The sequence below is a fragment of the Hemitrygon akajei genome, chromosome 11, assembly GCF_048418815.1.
Source record: "Hemitrygon akajei chromosome 11, sHemAka1.3, whole genome shotgun sequence".
Classification (NCBI taxonomy): domain Eukaryota; kingdom Metazoa; phylum Chordata; class Chondrichthyes; order Myliobatiformes; family Dasyatidae; genus Hemitrygon; species Hemitrygon akajei.
In genome coordinates, this window is record NC_133134.1 from 38,077,193 (window position 1) to 38,095,052 (window position 17,860).

At 42.0% G+C, this 17,860-nt stretch overlaps 1 protein-coding gene across 2 annotated transcripts in view; it reads left to right on the plus strand.

Moving 5' to 3' along the window:
• The window catches only part of sdk1a (sidekick cell adhesion molecule 1a), a 769,571-nt gene that overhangs the window by 542,349 nt on the left and 209,362 nt on the right, over nt 1–17,860 (plus strand). For both annotated transcript variants that reach the window (XM_073060649.1, XM_073060650.1), the window contains exon 15: nt 15,263–15,410. In XM_073060649.1, the coding sequence (XP_072916750.1) occupies nt 15,263–15,410 (148 nt within the window). The remainder of the gene's footprint in view (nt 1–15,262; nt 15,411–17,860) is intronic.

Consider the following 17,860-nt stretch of genomic DNA (forward strand, 5'->3'; position numbering starts at 1 on the left):
TGTGGATCCTGTAATGGTACTTTCATTAAATCTTGTCTAATTTGCCTTGTATTTGAGAAAAAAATACATTCTTAAATAGAAAATCCTGATATCCTGGGGGAACTGAACAAATCATGGTATGTTATTATCACTGAAAAAAACATTAATCTAGTAGTCTTTCACCAATTATATCATTTGCACATTAATATTTAATTCAATTCACTTTGAATTTTGAGAGGAAAATTCTATCACTTGTGGATTTATGAATTTTGCAAAGACAACTTTGTCTTTCCAAAGATTCCATGAGCATCAAAAATTTTAAATGAAACTGTGCTTCAAATCACATTGATCACATTTTTAAAGGGTATTCTTAAGTAAGCATCAATTTTTCCTGTTCAGAATTGATCGTATTATATTTTAGAAGACAGTTTCAAGTAATTGTATTGCCGAAATTACAGCAGTTCTTCAAAAGTTCTTGTTTCATGTTTAGCAACTCCAAATGCCAGAAGATTTAATTTAACTATAATCTTTTCTCATATTTCATATGATATTTATAAAATTCTATTGATAATATGAAATAATGGTTAAATGTTATATAAGTTTTAATATTAGTTTTATTTTACTACTGTATTATATTTAATATCTACGTATATTACCGTAAAATCGATTATTAAAGTTTTCTTAACACAATCAAATGTCATTCACAGGCTTTTCTTCTCTCATTCCCACTAAGTCTAGTATATTTCATTTTCTGATAGATGGTGATTTTAATTAAGTTACTTGTCATCTCCCATATTTTCTATATAAAAAGTATTATTTGATGTTATGAAGTCTTGACTTTATATGTGCTTAATTTATACACAGCTGAAGGCAATTAAAGTGTATTATTACTTTCATGAAAAGCAGAATTGTTCAGTGTTAAAAAAAATTTCTGTGGGATTATAAATAAAAGTAGGCACATTAATTTATGAGGCATATTTAAAGTATATTGCTTAATTACCACATGCATATTTGTGTAAGTTTAGCTTCTCTGGTTGTGTTGGCTTCAGATTGAAAATGTTGAAATCAGAAATAAAGACAGTAATACTGGGGAGGGCAAGTGGCAACCATAGGGAGAGAAACAGAGGTGGTATTTCAGGTCAATGCATCTTGTTCACACCCGGAAAAGTAAAAAGACCAGTTAAAGAGAGAGATATGTATGGCATTCGCTAGGCTCGCGAGACTATGGATCTGCACCTGGGAAGTCTTCTCCAGGGCGTAGGCCTGAGCAAGGTTGTATGGAAGACCAGCTGTTGCCCATGCAGCAAGTCTCCTTCTCCACGCCACTGATGTTGCCCAAGGGAAGGGCCAGGGCCGATACAGTTTGGCACCAGTGACGTCGTAGGAGTTGCCAGAACAAGGTTGAAGACAACGTCGGACTGCCTTAGGGACTCCAGCTCCGGATTTGTCTTCAGGGTTTACTCCCGAAGCCTTTCGTATGAGTGGGTATGGCCGCAAGGCAGCGGAGGTTTGAAATCAGAGTTTTCCCTCTCTTAGATAGCCTGGGAAGAGAGAGATAAGAATAGAGAGAACAAAGGGAGTGTTTGTCCAGGCACCAAGGTAGACTTGCCTTTCACCTGAGTAACACAGTAACTTTAGATTCTTGTGATATATTCTTTGTTAAATATGCTTTCTATGATCATCTATGATAGCAGTCACCAACCTTTTTAAGCTCAGGATCCCCTACCTCGGCCTTAGTGAAAGGCAAAGGTAGGGGATCTTGATTAGTCACATGCATGCGCACCGGGCAGAAAAGACCGGAAGCAAAACTCCGCAATCCAGAAGTAGAAATAATGTATGTACACCAGGGGTCGCTTCCCTTTTTTGCACCACAGACTGGTTTAATATTGACAACATTCTTGCCGACCGGCCGACGGGGGGCGGGGGGAGGTGGTGTTAAACACAACCGGAATACAGCAATATTCGTATGTTCCAGCCTGTCCAGTCTATTCCACAATTTAGTTTATGTGGCTCTCAGTACTTAGCTTCTGTTCCACTTGCTCACGTTATTTTCCACTGGAAAAACTCAGTGGGTTTGTCCTTAAGTCCAGGGTGCTTGGACTCAAGGTGCCAAAGCAGTTTTGAGGGCTTCATTGCCTCATTGGCAGCCTCTGGGCCCGAACTCCAGCCTCCTGCATGCCCACCACCGGACGCCTTGGCCAGGTGTGGCTGGTTGTGGGTGGGGTGAGAGGACAAGGTCAGGGCCGGAGGTCCCCACGCCAGTCGCAGTCCAGAGAGAGCGACCGACTGAGCGAGGAGTGCCACAGGGCGTGTGCCCGCCCCCCTCGTAGGATCTATCAGCCGACAAAAGTTTGGCTCGAGGGATGACTTTCAGTAGATCGCAGCGAGGTAGCTGCTCTGCTACTTACGAAACCCTGAGCCCGAATTAGGTTGTCTGCGAATATTTTAGCACCGGGTTCCCCAGGAACATTCGGTGTGCTAAACAGGTTTAGAGGCGGCGCCCATCTGTCCGCGCTCCAGGCCAGTAGCAACGGTACTTACCACCAGCCGCACGATGCGGCTGCTTACCTGAGGCCAACCAGTGATCCCTGGTGCGAGGGTGTCACTGCGTTTAGGCGACTGATGACCTTGAGTGCGTTCAAGTCCAACAGTGGGCGTGACAGGGAATGAGGAAAGGTGCAGCTGACTCATATCATTTCATATCGCCAAATCATATAATTTCTTTGTGGCCCAGTGGTTGGGGACCACTGAAGTACACTGTGTAGTGCGTGGCGGGGGAGCTACACGCATGCGCACTGGGCAGAAAGAACGGAACTAAAACCCCGCAACCCGGAAGCAATCTCTCAACAGTATTTGTGTATTTATTTTTCATCTTTTTCGGGATCTACTGGGAGAGTCTCAAAGATCGACTAGACGATCGCGATTGACGGGTTGGCGACCACTAATCTATGATTTATGGTTCCAAATACCATTGAGGGTGCAAAAAAGTAAAATGGTACATTGATTAGTAGGTGATCAGCTTGTCAAGTTTAATGCTTTAATATACTCATTTGTAGACTGGATAGCTCAGCATTATTGCTGAATTTGTGTGTTTGAGAAATAATCATGTCTCAATGCGAGCTGTTGCAGCACGGGTGGAACTTCAGTTTCCAGCCAACAGTGTGGAAAATTGCTCAGGTTTATCTACTCCAAAATAGCCTAAATGCAGCCTGGCTAGTAACTGGCCCATCAATCTGCTCTCACTCATTGGTAACAAGTGAAAGAAGGTGTTACTCAGTAGTATTGGTGTATAGTTTGTGTTGTCAGGATCCCTAGTCTGCAAGCTGTATTGCAGCATTGAAAGAAAAGAGATGTATTTCAGAATTGTGTTTGAAAGGTTACCACCCTTGACAGCTCTTGAGCACCCGTGGCATCAAGAAGCTGTTGTAGAATTGAAGTGAAAGGTAGTCGAAGAGAAACTTTGCCACTGGCTTCTTATAAAGTACAAAGCAAAATAGATTTAGTTGTGGGAGAAACTACCACGGCACCTTGACAATGCTGCAGGAACATTTCAGGTGCCTTGTCTCAACCATCTGCAGCTGCATTATAACTGTCCATCCCTCAATCATAGTCATTCTGGAAATGGTTGTCCAATACTCACTTCCATTCACAACTCCACAGACAATAAAACCCTTCCCTTCTTGCAGTGAGTGGGTATCATTCAGCCATGGGTTGATAAGTGACTAGTAAATGCAAAGCCACAGAATGTCACGTAATGGACCATGTCTAACAAAAGGTTCAACAGCATTATCATCCTTGAGTTTTTTATTTCTCAAGATCACGGGTGGTAAGTGGGAAATGGGCAGGGGTGGGAAATGGGTTGCCTTTGACCTGAAATGTAATTGGAGCAACCACATAAATACTGTGGATGCACGAGCAGTTCAGAGCCTGGGGATCTCGTAGCGACTCTTTGACACTCTTCTGTCCTGAACCTTTACCGTGGCACAAATCAGGACAACAGAGGAACATAAGCACTTCCCCAAAAAGATGCAGTATCAACAACACTCGAGAAACATGGTATCAAACAGCCAACTTAATTGGCACTCACTTTGAGCATTCACTTTATCCACAAATGGCATAACTTGGCTGCAGTGTGCACCATCTGCAGATGTAGTGCGGCAGATTACCAGGGCTTTTTGCAATGCAAGTTCTCGATCACCGTAAAAGCAAAGCATAAAGGGGGGGCCTATAAATTCTCTTCCGTGCCCACAGTTTCCTGCCTTAGAATTGTATCGCTGTTCGTTTATCATCACTGAAACACTCTCCCCAACAGCACTGTGAATTCCTCACTAGACAGATTACAGCAGTTCAAGAAACAGCTTACCATCAGAGGCTAAGGAACAGTGAGGAATGAACAACATGTGCTAACATTGCCAGTATTGCCCCTGGGATATGAATACAAAAGAGTGGGAAATTTTGAGTTCTGAATTTTGAAATCTAAAGAAATAATCAGTGAAATAAGAAAATAGTATTATTTGTTTTAATTTGAGTGATAACGTTGAGAAAAGGAACGTTGACTAGACTGTTTTAATTGGTCTTTTTAAAAATACTTTTGCTATTTGGTGTAGTGAGACTGCTAGCAAGGAGAGTCTATTAATAGGGCAAAATTGCAGACAAAATCAAAAAGGGAGAATACAGGACTGAAGGTGTTATGTTTGAATACGCACAGTATACGGAATAAGGTAGATGGACTTGTAGCACAGTTACAGATTGGCATGTACGATGCTGTGGGCATCATTGAATCGTGATTGAAAGAAGATTATAGCTGAGAGCTCTGTTGCAAATAAAAATAAATCGAATCATTGAAAAGAGATGACAAAGAGTCGGAAGGTGTTGAATCTTTGTGGGTAGAGCTAAGAAACTGCAAGGGTAAAATGACCTTGATGGGAATTATATACAGACCCCCAAACAGTAGTAAAGATGTGGTCTACGAATTACAATGGGAGATAGAAAATACTTGTCAAATGAGCAATGTATGATAGTTCTGGGGGATTTCAAAATGCAGGAAGATTGGGAAAATCAGGTTGGTGCTAGATCCCAAGAGAGGGAGTTACTGGAATGCCAAGGAGATGGCTTTTCAGAGAAGCTCATGGGTTGAGCCAAACACCAGAGGGCATATGTACAAAATTAAGGGAGGGAAGTTTAGGGGAGACATCAGGGGTAAGTTTTTTTACACAGAGGGTTGTGAATGCCTAGAATGACTTGCCAGGGATGGTGGTGGAGGCTAAAACATTAGGGGTATTTAAGAGCCTCTTGGACAGGCACATGGATGAAAGAAAAATGGAGGGTTATGGGGTAGTGTGGGTTTAGTACTTTTTTTTAAGGATTATATGGGTCGGCAGAACATGGAGGGCTGAAGGGCCTGTACTGTGCTGTAGTGTTCTATGGTTCTATGAGCCCACAAGGGGTTCAGCTGATCTGAATTAGGTGTTGTGCAATGAACTAGAATTTTTTTAGGGGGCTCAATGTAAAGAAACCCTTAGGGGCAGTGATCAAAATATGATGCAATTCACCCTGAAATTTGAGAAGGAGAAGTTAAAGTCAGATTATCAGTATTACAGTGGAGTAAAAGAAATTATAGAGGCATGAGAGAGGAGCTGGCCCAAAATTAATTGTAAAGGAACACTAGCAGAGATACTGGCAGAGCAGCAATGGATGGAATTTCTGGAAGCAGTTTGGAAGGCGCGGGGTATTACCATCCCAAAGAGGAATAAGTTTTCTAATAGGAGGATGACACGATCATGGCTGACAAGAGAAGTCAAAGCCAACGAAAGAGCCTATAGTGATGAAAAATTAGTGTGGTTAGATGATTGGGAAGCTTTTAAAAACTAACAGAAGGCAACTAAAAAAGTCATAGAGAAGGAAAAGATGTAATACAAAGGTAAGCTAGCTAATAATATTAAACAGGATACCGAAAGTTTCTTCAGATACATAAAGCGTAAAAGTGAGGCGAGAGTAAATATTGAATCACAAACAAGAGAAAATCTGCTGATGCTGGCAGTATCTGTGGAAGTCCTGCCAAAGGGTTTCGGCCCAAAATCTTTTCCATAAATGCTACCTGGCCAGCTGAGTTCCTCCACCATTTTGTGAGAGTAGATATCAGACAGCTGGAAAATGATGCTAGAGAGCTAGTAATGGGAGACAAGGAAATGGCAGGTGAACTGAATAATTACTTTGCATCACTTTTCATTGTGGAAGACACCAGCAGTATGCTGGAAGTTTGGGAGTGTCAGGGGACAGAAGTGTGTGAAGTTGCCATAACTAGGGAGAAGTTTCCAAAGAAACTGAAAGGTCTGATGGGAGATAAATCATGTGGACCAGATGGTGTGCACCCCTGGGTCCTGGAAGAAGTGGCTGAAGAGATTGTGGAGTCATTAGTAATGATCTTTCAAGAATCAATTGATTCTGGCATGGATCCAGATGAATGGAAAATTGCAATGTCAGTCCACACTTCTGGAAGGGAGAGGCAGAAGAAAGGAAATTATAGGCCAGTTCGTCTGCCCTCAGTGGTTGAGAAGATGTTGGGGTCAATTGTTAAGGATGTGGTTCAAGGTACTTGGAGGCACATGATAAAGTAGGATGCAGTCAGCGTACTTTCCTTAAGGGAAAATCTTGCATGACAAATCTATTGGAATTTTTTGAAGAAATAAAAAGCAGGAGAATCAATGGATGTGTGTACTTGGATTTTCAGAAGACCTTTGACAAGGTGCCATTCATAAAGCTGTTAAGAGCCCTTGTTATCACAGGAAAGGTGCTAGCATTGATAAAGCATTGGCTTATCGGCAGGAGGCAAAGTGTGGGAATAAACGGAGCCTTTTCTGGTCGGCTGCCGGTGATTCACATGGTGTCTTGAGACCTCCTCTTTGTATGTTAAATGTCATTGACTTGGATGACGGAATTGATGGCCTTGTGGCCAAATTTGGCAGATGATGTGAAGATAGGTGGAGGATTAAGTAGTTTTGAGGAAGTAGAGAGGCTACAGAAGCACTTAGACTGATTAGGAGAATTGGCCAAGAAGTGGCAGATGGAATACTATGTTGATAATTGTATGGTCATGCACTTCGGTAGAAGAAATAAAAGCGCTGACGATTTTCTAAATGGAGAGAAAATACAAAAAAAAAACTGAGGTGCAAAGGGACTTGGGAGACCTCCTGCAGGATTCCCTTAGGGTTAATTTGCAAGTTGCGTCAGTGGTGAGGAAGGCAAATGTGATGTTCGCATTCATTTCAAGATGATTAGCATATAAAAGCAAGGATGTAATGTTGAGGCTTTACAAAGCCATGGTGAATTCTCATTTGGAGTACTGTGAGCAGTTTTGGGCCCTGTGGTGAACTAGATATACCTGTCTGACTGCTCCTGTGGCTCCTCCCACAGACCGCTGTATAAAGGCGACTGTGGGCTGCTGCTCTCCCTCATTTTCCCCAGGATGTAGTGTTGTTTATTCTTCCAGTCAATAAAAGCCGATATCTCGCTTCCTAAGTCTCAGCGTGAGTTATTGATGGTGCATCAGGCCCCTTATCTAAGAAAAGGTGTGCTAACATTGAAGAGGGTGCAAAGGAGGCTCATAAAAATGATTCCTGGATTGAAAAGCTTGTTATATGTTATATAATGGCTTTGGGCCTTTATTCACTGGAGTTCAGAAGAATGAGGGATGACCTCATTTAAAACCCATCGCATGTTGAAAGACCTCGATAGAGTGGATATGGAGACAATTTTTCCTATGTTGAGGGAGTCTAAGACAAGAGGACACAGCCTCAGAATAGAGGGGCATCTTTCTAGAATGGAGATGATGAGGACATTCTTTAGCCAGAGAGTGGTGAATCTGTGGAATTCGTTGCCATAAGTGGCTCTGGAACCCAAGTATTTGGCTATATTTAGGGCGGAAGTTGATACATTCTTGATTAGTCAGGAGTTGAAGGAATATGAGGAGAAGACAGGAGATTGGGGCTGGAAGGGAAAATGGATCAGCCATGATGAAATGTCGGAGCAGACTTGATTGGGCAAATGGCCTAATTCTGCTCCTATATCTCATGGTCTTATGGTCTACTTTAGTCATTCCATAGTTTAATCTGCTGTACAATATCAGGTGGCACTTTCATTACTCTCTATTGGTCAAATATCCGTCGGAAACACTGGCATCTAGCATTGCAATACCTTCCGATATGTAGCAGATACTTTGGATAATGTAATACTTTGTCTGAGCCAGCAACTCAGATTCCATGAGAGGTAAATGTTAATGAAAGTTAGGAACGTTGCACGAGCCACACTGAGTGTGTGGTTTTCATTCCTGGGCTTTCCATGTAACTGATTAATACTCTACGTGTAGCACCCAGCACCATCCAACACCATGCAACCCGTGACTGCAGGCTTGCAATTTTTAAAAAATCTACTTCTGTACAAGCTAATGGCATCCTTCTGAGTAATCCAAAGCCTCTGCGGGGAACACGTTGCTCAATTTTGTTCTTTGAGACCCATTTCTGAAGCTCACAGCCATCAACCTACAGCAATCCAACTCAGAATCATGATCAGATTTAAGATCACTAACATATATAATGAAATCTGTTGTTTTGTGACAGCATTAGTTCAATAGTTTAATCGTTCCATTTAATATCAGAGGATGTATACAACATACAACCTGAAATTCTTACTCTCCACCGACAGTCTCGAAACAGAAGAAAGCCCTCCAAAGAATGAATGACAGAAAAAAGATGTTCAAACCCCAAGCCCCAAAGCCCCCTGTTCCCCCCCACCACAGAAGTAGCAGCTTACAGCATCAATCATTCACCCTCCCCCTCCCTCAAATTATTCTAGCATAAAGCATCAGCATTCCCACCACCCACCATACAAGCAACTGCAAAGCCCCCAAAGAGAGACCATGGTCCTCAGTCCATCAAAAACTAACTGTTCACTCCAACATTTCAACATATCACAGGCACCCTCTCTCTCTCGCTAACAAGGGAGAGACAGAAATCACTCTTTCCGCAGTGAGAGGGCGGACATTTGCTATTTCAATGTTACAGATGGTCCGAAGCATTGTTTTTTATTTTGAGTTCCCTGACTTGAGAATCAGCAGATCGATTACCAAGTGCAGAGCCCTCTGACAGCCACTCTCGCTGTCTTTGATGTTCCGGCTCCCGTTACCTTCAGTATACAACACTGGTGAGAATTCGTGTCCATAGAGCTGCGCAGGGTCCGAAATCGCCGGACTTCAGGCCAAACCTGGACATACTAAAACGTGGCCGATCGGTGAGTTCCAAGAATGGGAACATGCCGTTTGTGCAGAGCTGCAGTTTTTGAGTGTCACTGTAGATCAAAGATCATGATAGGACCCTAGCCACCTTGAAAAGGGAAATAGGAGGAATTTAACTGTTGTGTTGATTAGCTGGGAGAAGTTGCCCTCTGGTGCCATCTTTAGCTCTGCTCAGTTTATTGTAATACATACTAATTTTAAAATCCATAAATTACAATAAGAAATGTATTTTAAAAATTAAAGAGTAGGGCAAAAAGAGAAAAATGGCAGACAAGCATGATATTCGCTGACCAAACCCCAACCCTCCCTCTACACTATGACTGTTTAACAGACTTTCACCATGCCAGTTAAATTCCAGGTCATGGTAACCAAGCAATACTTTCCATTGACCTTGCAAAGATGCAGATTTTACGAAGCTCACTGGAAAGCATTTCTTCCCTGCCTTAATTATCTCCTAACAACATTAATATGACTGCTGGTGATGACTTAAACTGATGGATGAGATGTGAGTGAATTTAATTTTGATTTGGTAGTACAGATTTTTTATGGAAGCAAATATATACATGTCCCAAGGACAGACAAAATAAATTTAATTTGTAGTTTGCCACCTTTACAGTTCTGAAATTACTGACTACCCTTTTTTGTGCATCAGACTAAAATTCCAGAAACCGTGATAGAATTTAACTTAGTCAGCAAGTTGATCTGAGATAAATCACATGTTTAGAATTCTAAACTTTCAGGGAATGTCTGATATTAGATGCATGTTTAGTCTCTCTTTCTACCAAACAGAGCCAAATAACTGAAATTAATTATTGTAGCAGTCTATTGTGTAAGAATATTAACTGCTGCAACTGAGTGATTGCAGGATTTGAAGTTTTGCAGGGGTTGCTACTAGATGTACCCACCAATTCTGAAAAAACCTGTACATTTGAATTACAGTAATGACCAGTTTCTTCATGTCTATGGGATGGAAGTTAAATAATGAAAAATTAAAATGCACTGACCATCAAACAATAATGCATCTCAATTCGGGCCATAACCATCAGAAGGATGAGGGGCGGTGGGGGGAGGGTGGAATCTCAATGAAACCTTTCAAGTGTTGAAATGCCTGGACAGAGTAAATATGGAAAGGATGTTTCCCATGGTGGGTTGTCTAGTACAAGAGGGCACAGCTTCAAGATAGAGGGGTGGCCATTTAAAACAGATGCAAAGAAATTTCTTTAGCCAGAGACGGTGAACTTGTGGAATTTATTACCACAGGCTGTTGTAGAGGCAGTTGTACCCACTTCAACTCTGCCTCTCATTCCCATCTAGATATGTCCATACATGGCCTCCTCTACTGCCAAGATGAGGCCAAACTCAGGTTGGAGGAGCCTCACCTCATATACCGTCTGGGTAGCCTCCAGCCTGGTGGTATGAACATTGAATTCTCCAATTTCTGGTAATTCCCTCCCCCACCCCCACCCCCTTCCCCAGTCCCAGGTCCCTCTCTGCCTCTCTCCCCTTTCAACTTCCTGCTTCTTTATCTCTAAAGTTCTTTCATGCTTATCCCCTCCCCCTCCCCCCTTTACCTTTCCTCTGATTGGTTTTCCACCTGGCGCCTCTAGGCCCTACCCTATCCCCTATCTCTATTACTGGGCTTTGGCCCTCTCTTCCCCCCCCCCCCCCCATTCCTGATGAAGGGTCTCAGCCCGAAACGTTGGCTACTCTTTTCTCACGGATGCTGCCTGGCCTGCTGAGTTCTTCCAGCGTTGTGTACGTATTCTTTGATCCACAGCATCTGCAGTTGTATTTTTGTGTTGTAGAGACTAAGTTGTTGGGTGTATTTAAGGCAGAGCTTGATTGGACATAGAATATAGAAATCTACAGCACATTACAGGCCCTTCAGCCCACAATGTTGTTCAGGCCATGTAACCTACTCTAGAAACTACCTAAAATTTCCCTAGTGCATAGCCCTCTATTTTTCTAAACTCCCTGTACCTATCTAAGAGGCTCTTAAAAGACCCCAGTGTATCCGCTTCCACCATCACCGCCAGCAGTGCATTCCAGATATCCACCACTCTGTGTGGCAAACCTGCCCCTGACATCCCCTCGGTACCTCTTTCCAGGCATCTTAAAACTATGCCCCATCGCGTTAGCCATTTTAGCCCTGGGAAAAGCCTCTGGTTATCCACACGACCAATGCCCCTCATCATCTTATCCACCTTTATCAGGTCACCTCTCATCCTCCTCCGCTCCAAGAAGAAAAGGCCAAGTTCACTCAACCTACTCATGAGGTATGCCCTCCAATCCAGGCAACATCCTTGTAAATCTCCTCTGCACTCTCTCTATAGTATCCACATCATTCCTGTAGTGAGGTGACCGGAACTGAACACAGTAGTCCAAGTGGGGTCTGACTCTTGAACTCAATCTCATGTTTGATGAATGTCAACACACCATACGCCTTCTTAACAATACTATCAACCTGTGCAGCAGCTTTGAGTGTCCTATGGACGTGGGTCCCAAGATCTCTCAGATCCTCCACACTGTCAAGAGTCTTACCATTTTTATTATATTCTGTCTTCAAGTTGGACCTACCAAAACGAACCACATCACACATCTGGGTTGAAGTCCATTTGCCACTTCTCAATCCAGTTTTGCGTCCTGTCGATGTCCTGCTGTAACCTCTGATAACCCTCCAAACTATCCACAACACCCCCAACCTTTGTGTCATCAGCAAACTTTCTAACCCACCCTTCTACTTCTTCATTCAGGTCATTTATAAAAATCACAAAGAGGAGGGGTCCCAGAGCAGATCCCTGCAGAACACCACTGGTCACCATCCTCCATGCAGAATACAAACCATCTACAACCACACTCTTTGCCTTCTGTGGGCAAGCCAATTCTGGATCTACAAAGCAAGGTCTCATTGGATCCCATGCCTCCTTACTTTCTGAAGGAGCCTTGCATGGGGACCTTTTCAAATGCCTTACTGGAATCCATATACACGACATCCACTGCTCTACTATCATCAATGTGTTTTGTTACATCCTCAAAGAATTCAACCAGGTTTGTAAGGAATGACCTGCCCTTGAGAAAACCATGCTGACTATTCCTAATCAAATTATGTCTCTCCAAATGCTCATAAATCCTGCCTCTCAGGATCTTCTCCAACAATTTGCCCACCACTGAAGTCAGACTCACTGGTCTATAATTTCCTGGGTAATTGCTACTCCCTTTCTTGAACAAGGGACCAACATTTGCAACTCTCCAGTACTTCTCCAGTCCCTATTGATGACGCAAGGATCATCGCAAGAGGCTCAGCAATCTCTTCCCTCGCTTCCCACAGCAGCCTGGGGTATACTTCATTTGGTCCATCTAAGGCTTATCCTACTTAATGCTTTTCAAAAGCTCCAGCACATCCTCTTTATCAATGTCTATATGCTCAAGTGTTTCAGTCCGCTGTAAGTCCGATGTATGTCTGATGGACATGGCATCAACGGTTACAGGGAGAAGGGGCTGAGGAAGAGGGAGAAAAAAAGGATCATGATTAAATGGTGGAGCAGGCTCGGTGGACCAAATGACCTCACTCTACTCCCATGTCTTATGGCCTTATGGTCTTTTAAGCTCAGCTAAAGTAATCTGACAAGCTTTTAGAGATATTCATAACGTGTATTGTTTAGCAATGCCAGATATTCTGACAAGGGAAGTATATGCAACGTGTGGAAAAGGCCTTGTCCCAGACGCCTATTGGTCTATGCTTGCTGTCTGTGAGATACAAGCAGTCCCTGGGTTACGTACGAGTTCCGTTCCTGAGTCCGTCTTTAAGTCGGATTTGTACGGAAGTTGGAACAAGTATATCTGGTATTATTTAGCGTCAGTTAGTCAAACGTTTGTCTTAGTATATAGTATATATTTGACCTTTCTATGCATATAAAACACTTAAGAAACGTATGTATTCCAATAATTAAACCACTGTGTTGCTTAGTAATAATTGTAGCTTTCATCAGGGCAGCGCCTTTCACATGCTCCATTATTCTCACTTTATCCGTTCTCCTTTAAAATTGTTCCGATCATTGACTGACTGTAGCCTAATGCTTTTCCAATGACTGATGGTGTTTCACCTCTTTCCAAACTTATTATTTCCACTTTATTTTCAGTCACGATCGCTTCCCGGGAATGGAACAGAAACACTGCGGGCAGCGGGTCCTGAGCTTTGCCGGCTCCCAAGGTCCGCTGGGTCCTAAGGACCATCGCATTGAGACAGGCTAAATGGGATAAGTGGGGGCTGTGCTGGGTTTGGGTATTTGATCATCCACAATATTTCGCATGGGTATATAAACTGGAGGTGGGCAGTGTTTTTTGTTTACAAGGTCGAGTTGCGAGCTCGACATCAACCCAGCACGGATGATACGGAGTCACTGGATCGACATCAACCCGGCACGGGAACGGTCTATCACTGGATCGAACTCGGGAACCTCCGTTCTCCAGCCCAGCGCTGATCTCACTGCGCCTCCAGCCGACAGGAACTGGTGGGGGGGGGGGGGGTGTCAGGGTGATTCTTACTAAGAAAAATTTAAGCCAAGTACAAAGTTAAACACTCAACACAGTGTCAACGGCAATGACTTAAAATGGCGGACGGCGTCACGAACCGACTTAAAATAGCAGACGGCGTTCTCCTTCCTCGGTTCTTAAGTACGAGTTGTCCGTAAGTTGGACATTCGTAACTCGGGACTACCTGTACTAAAAAACCAAGCCATTCCAATATAAATCTGAAGGCATTATAGTGTGAGAGTGGTGTACAATCTAAAAATTAACAGGGTATCAATGTAATTTTTTCTAAATTATTACCATTTCTGAAATACTTTTGATTATTTCTGTGTATTTGCGTAACTGGATGTGTGCGTGAGTAAATAAACATGATGCTTTTACATTTTCTATTTATTCTACCAAATGTCCAGATACTAAGCTAAACAAAATAGCTACATTACAGCAATAACCACTATTGTTGAAATAAAATATTGGTAACCCTTTCACCGTTCAGTCTGCAATAGTGATTCTGCCACTTTAATTCTCCCTCCCCCTCCTAACTTCTTCGTTCTCAGCCATTGTCCCTGTTCCAATCAAGTTTTTATACCATTAACACACTTTACCAGCTTCTGGACTCAGCAATTTCAAATAATCAGCACCTGTAGCACTGCAGTTTCACAGTATTTTCCTCTGGGAATTTCAAATACTGTTTCTTCCTTGATTATTAATATCTCCAATAACCATACTTCTTTATTTGTCCCATTACCATCCTATTTCATCACACAACATTGTCACTTTTATCACTTAATCTATCCTAACTTTTGATTGATCACGGTACTTTTGTTTTTGTTTATTCTCCCTTTCAAACGACTTCAACCGTTTGATGCACTTTAAATCAGTTTAATACTTTTTCCCGGTCTGTCCGAAGGTCATTTACCAGAAAATACTGTGAATGCCTTTTCTCTCACCAGAAGTGATTTCTGAGTATTTCTAGTACTAACAGATTTTACTTAAAATTTACTCATTGAACCAGTCATTGGACATCAGTGCTAAAGTTCATTTTGATAATGCACTGACCAAGTAACGGAGCTTCTCATTGTGTTAAAGGCTCTATTTGAATATGAGTCATTGTTGTTGTGAATAATATTGATGATTGCTGTGTCAGATGTTCTCCTGAATAATAAAATGGATGCTTGGCAGCCTCACAACATTAGCACTCACAAGGTAGGATGAAGGGCCAAAATCACAAATCTTGCATATTTTCCTGTTAAGCTGTTGGAAAAATGTATGCTTTTTTTCTAATTGTAGTTGATTATTGATTAGTGGAGTCTTGGGATGTGTAACTAATTAATAAAACAATAAAAAATATGAACGTGTTGAATTTTTTCATTAATTTACAATTAAGTTTGTTGTCTTGAGTTGTATTTTACATAACTGACGTGCTATTTCATCCTTGGGGCATTCTGCTTTTTTTATGTCCTCTAGATTCTCCATGGAAGGTACAGTTATCGAATATTAATCCTGATGTAGTGCACGTTACTGTGAATGGATTGACATCAGCTCGCTCGTACCAGTTCCGGATCTGTGCAGTGAATCAGCTGGGGAAAGGGCAGTATAGCACCGAAACCAACAGGTACGTTCTTTTCCAATAGAGAAAGCAAAGTTTAATTAGTTCTATATTTAGTTTGATGCATAGGATTAATACAGTATGCCCCAATGCAGTGAAATATCTGGTTCACTAAGTTGCTATATTTTTCATCATTTTAATTTTTTAATATGCTGCACACTGCCCCCACTGAGCAAACAAAATATATAATATTTTGTTTAATAGTAATTATATATATATATAAAATGTTAATATGTTTTCATCTGAACATCTACAGAATACTACAGGTTGAGCTTGGAATGCAGGTGATGTCTCTGAAGATTTGCACAATTATGAAGAACAATTCCTCCAAAATATCCTAATGAATAAAATCATAAGCAAGGAGCATAGATTTGACGAAGGGTCTCGGCCCGGAACGTCGACAGCGCTTCTCCCTATAGATGCTGCCTGGCCTGCTGTGTTCCACCAGCATTTTGTGAGCATAGATTTAGATAGATAGATAGATAGATAGATACTTTATTCATCCCCATGGGGAAATTCAACATTTTTTTCCAATGTCCCATACACTTGCTGTAGCAAAAACTCATTACATACAATACTTAACTCAGTAATAATATGATATGCATCTAAATCACTAACTCAAAAAGCATTAATAATAGCTTTAAAAAAAGTTCTTAAGCCTGGCAGTTGAATTGTAAAGCCTAATGGCATTGGGGAGTATTGACCTCTTCATCCTGTCTGAGGAGCATTGCATCGACAGTAACCTGTCGCTGAAACTGCTTCTCTGTCTCTGGATGGTGCTATGTAGAGGATGTTCAGGGTTTTCCATAATTGACCATAGCCTACTCAGCGCCCTTCGCTCAGCTACCGATGTTAAACTCTCCAGTACTTTGCCCACGACAGAGCCCGCCTTCCTTATCAGCTTATTAAGACGTGAGGCGTCCTTCTTCTTAATGCTTCCTCCCCAACACGCCACCACAAAGAAGAGGGCGCTCTCAACAACTGACCTATAGAACATCTTCAGCATCTCACTGCAGACATTGAATGACGCCAACCTTCTAAGGAAGTACAGTCGACTCTGTGCCTTCCTGCACAAGGCATCTGTGTTGGCAGTCCAGTCTAGCTTCTCGTCCAACTGTACTCCCAGATACTTGTAGGTCTTAACCTGCTCCACACATTCTCCATTAATGATCACTGGCTCCATATGAGGCCTAGATCTCCTAAAGTCCACCACCATCTCCTTGGTCTTGGTGACATTGAGACGCAGGTAGTTTGAGTTGCACCATATCACAAAGTCCTGTATCAGTTTCCTATACTCCTCCTCCTGTCCATTCCTGACACACCCCACTATGGCCGTGTCATCAGCGAACTTCTGCACATGGCAGGACTCCGAGTTATATTGGAAGTCAGATGTGTACAGGGTGAACAGGACCGGAGAGAGTACGGTTCCCTGTGGCGCTCCTGTGCTGCTGACCACTGTGTCAGACCTACAGTCTCCCAACCGCACATACTGAGGTCTATCTGTCAAGTAGTCCACTATCCAATCCACCATGTGAGAGTCTACTCCCATCTCCGTTAGTTTGTGCTTTAAGATCTTGGGCTGGATGGTGTTAAAGGCACTAGAGAAGTCAAGGAATGTAATCCTCACAGCACAACTGACCCCATCTAGTTCATTTAGTTCATTTGGTTCATTTAGTGAAAAGTGTTCCCCAATTATACCTTTAAGAGAAGAAGTTGTTAATACACCATCTTTCCATCTTCAGGATCTACCAAATTCTTTATAGAAATTGAAGCATTCTTGAAGTCTATTCACAATTGGAAAACTACACTAACTTAAGAAGTGAAATAACAACTTTGGTAGATTTAATGTATTTTGTGATCTTTGGGAAACTGAAAATATTTTTGAGCTGAAGCTTGAGGGTACAAATTTAGGAAGGAAGTTCAGGAATATAGAAGTTAATGCAACTGAAGGCTGTGCCTTCTATAGAGTGTTAATGGATGAGTTTAGAAAATGATATATGGCTGGAACATTGATCAATGTGATGTATAATGTGGCTATGCACAGAATTAATAACAATGTTAAGAAGCAGGAATGAGTGAAACGTTCAAGGATCTTGCTGATAAATGAATGGGATTAATGGAGAACCATATATACGTGATTTTATTTTGCCATAATTAATTTTCTGATGATGATAATAGGCAATGGGAGAAGGAAAACATTAAAGAATAGCCTAGAACTGGTTTGTCCATGGTTAAATTTTGGCCCAAACACACAAAAACCTTCTTCTTGTTTTCAAGAGGTGTCATAGGATCTTTTGCATTCAACCTAGAGTGCAGAAGAGGGCATTGTTTAACATCTCTTCCAAAGATGAAATAATCAATGTAGCTATGGAGATGAATTTCAACAGCGGAGGGAAGGGGTCCAGAGAAAATCAAGTGGTCCTGATGTTAAAAACCCTGTGAAATGTTAAAGTTCT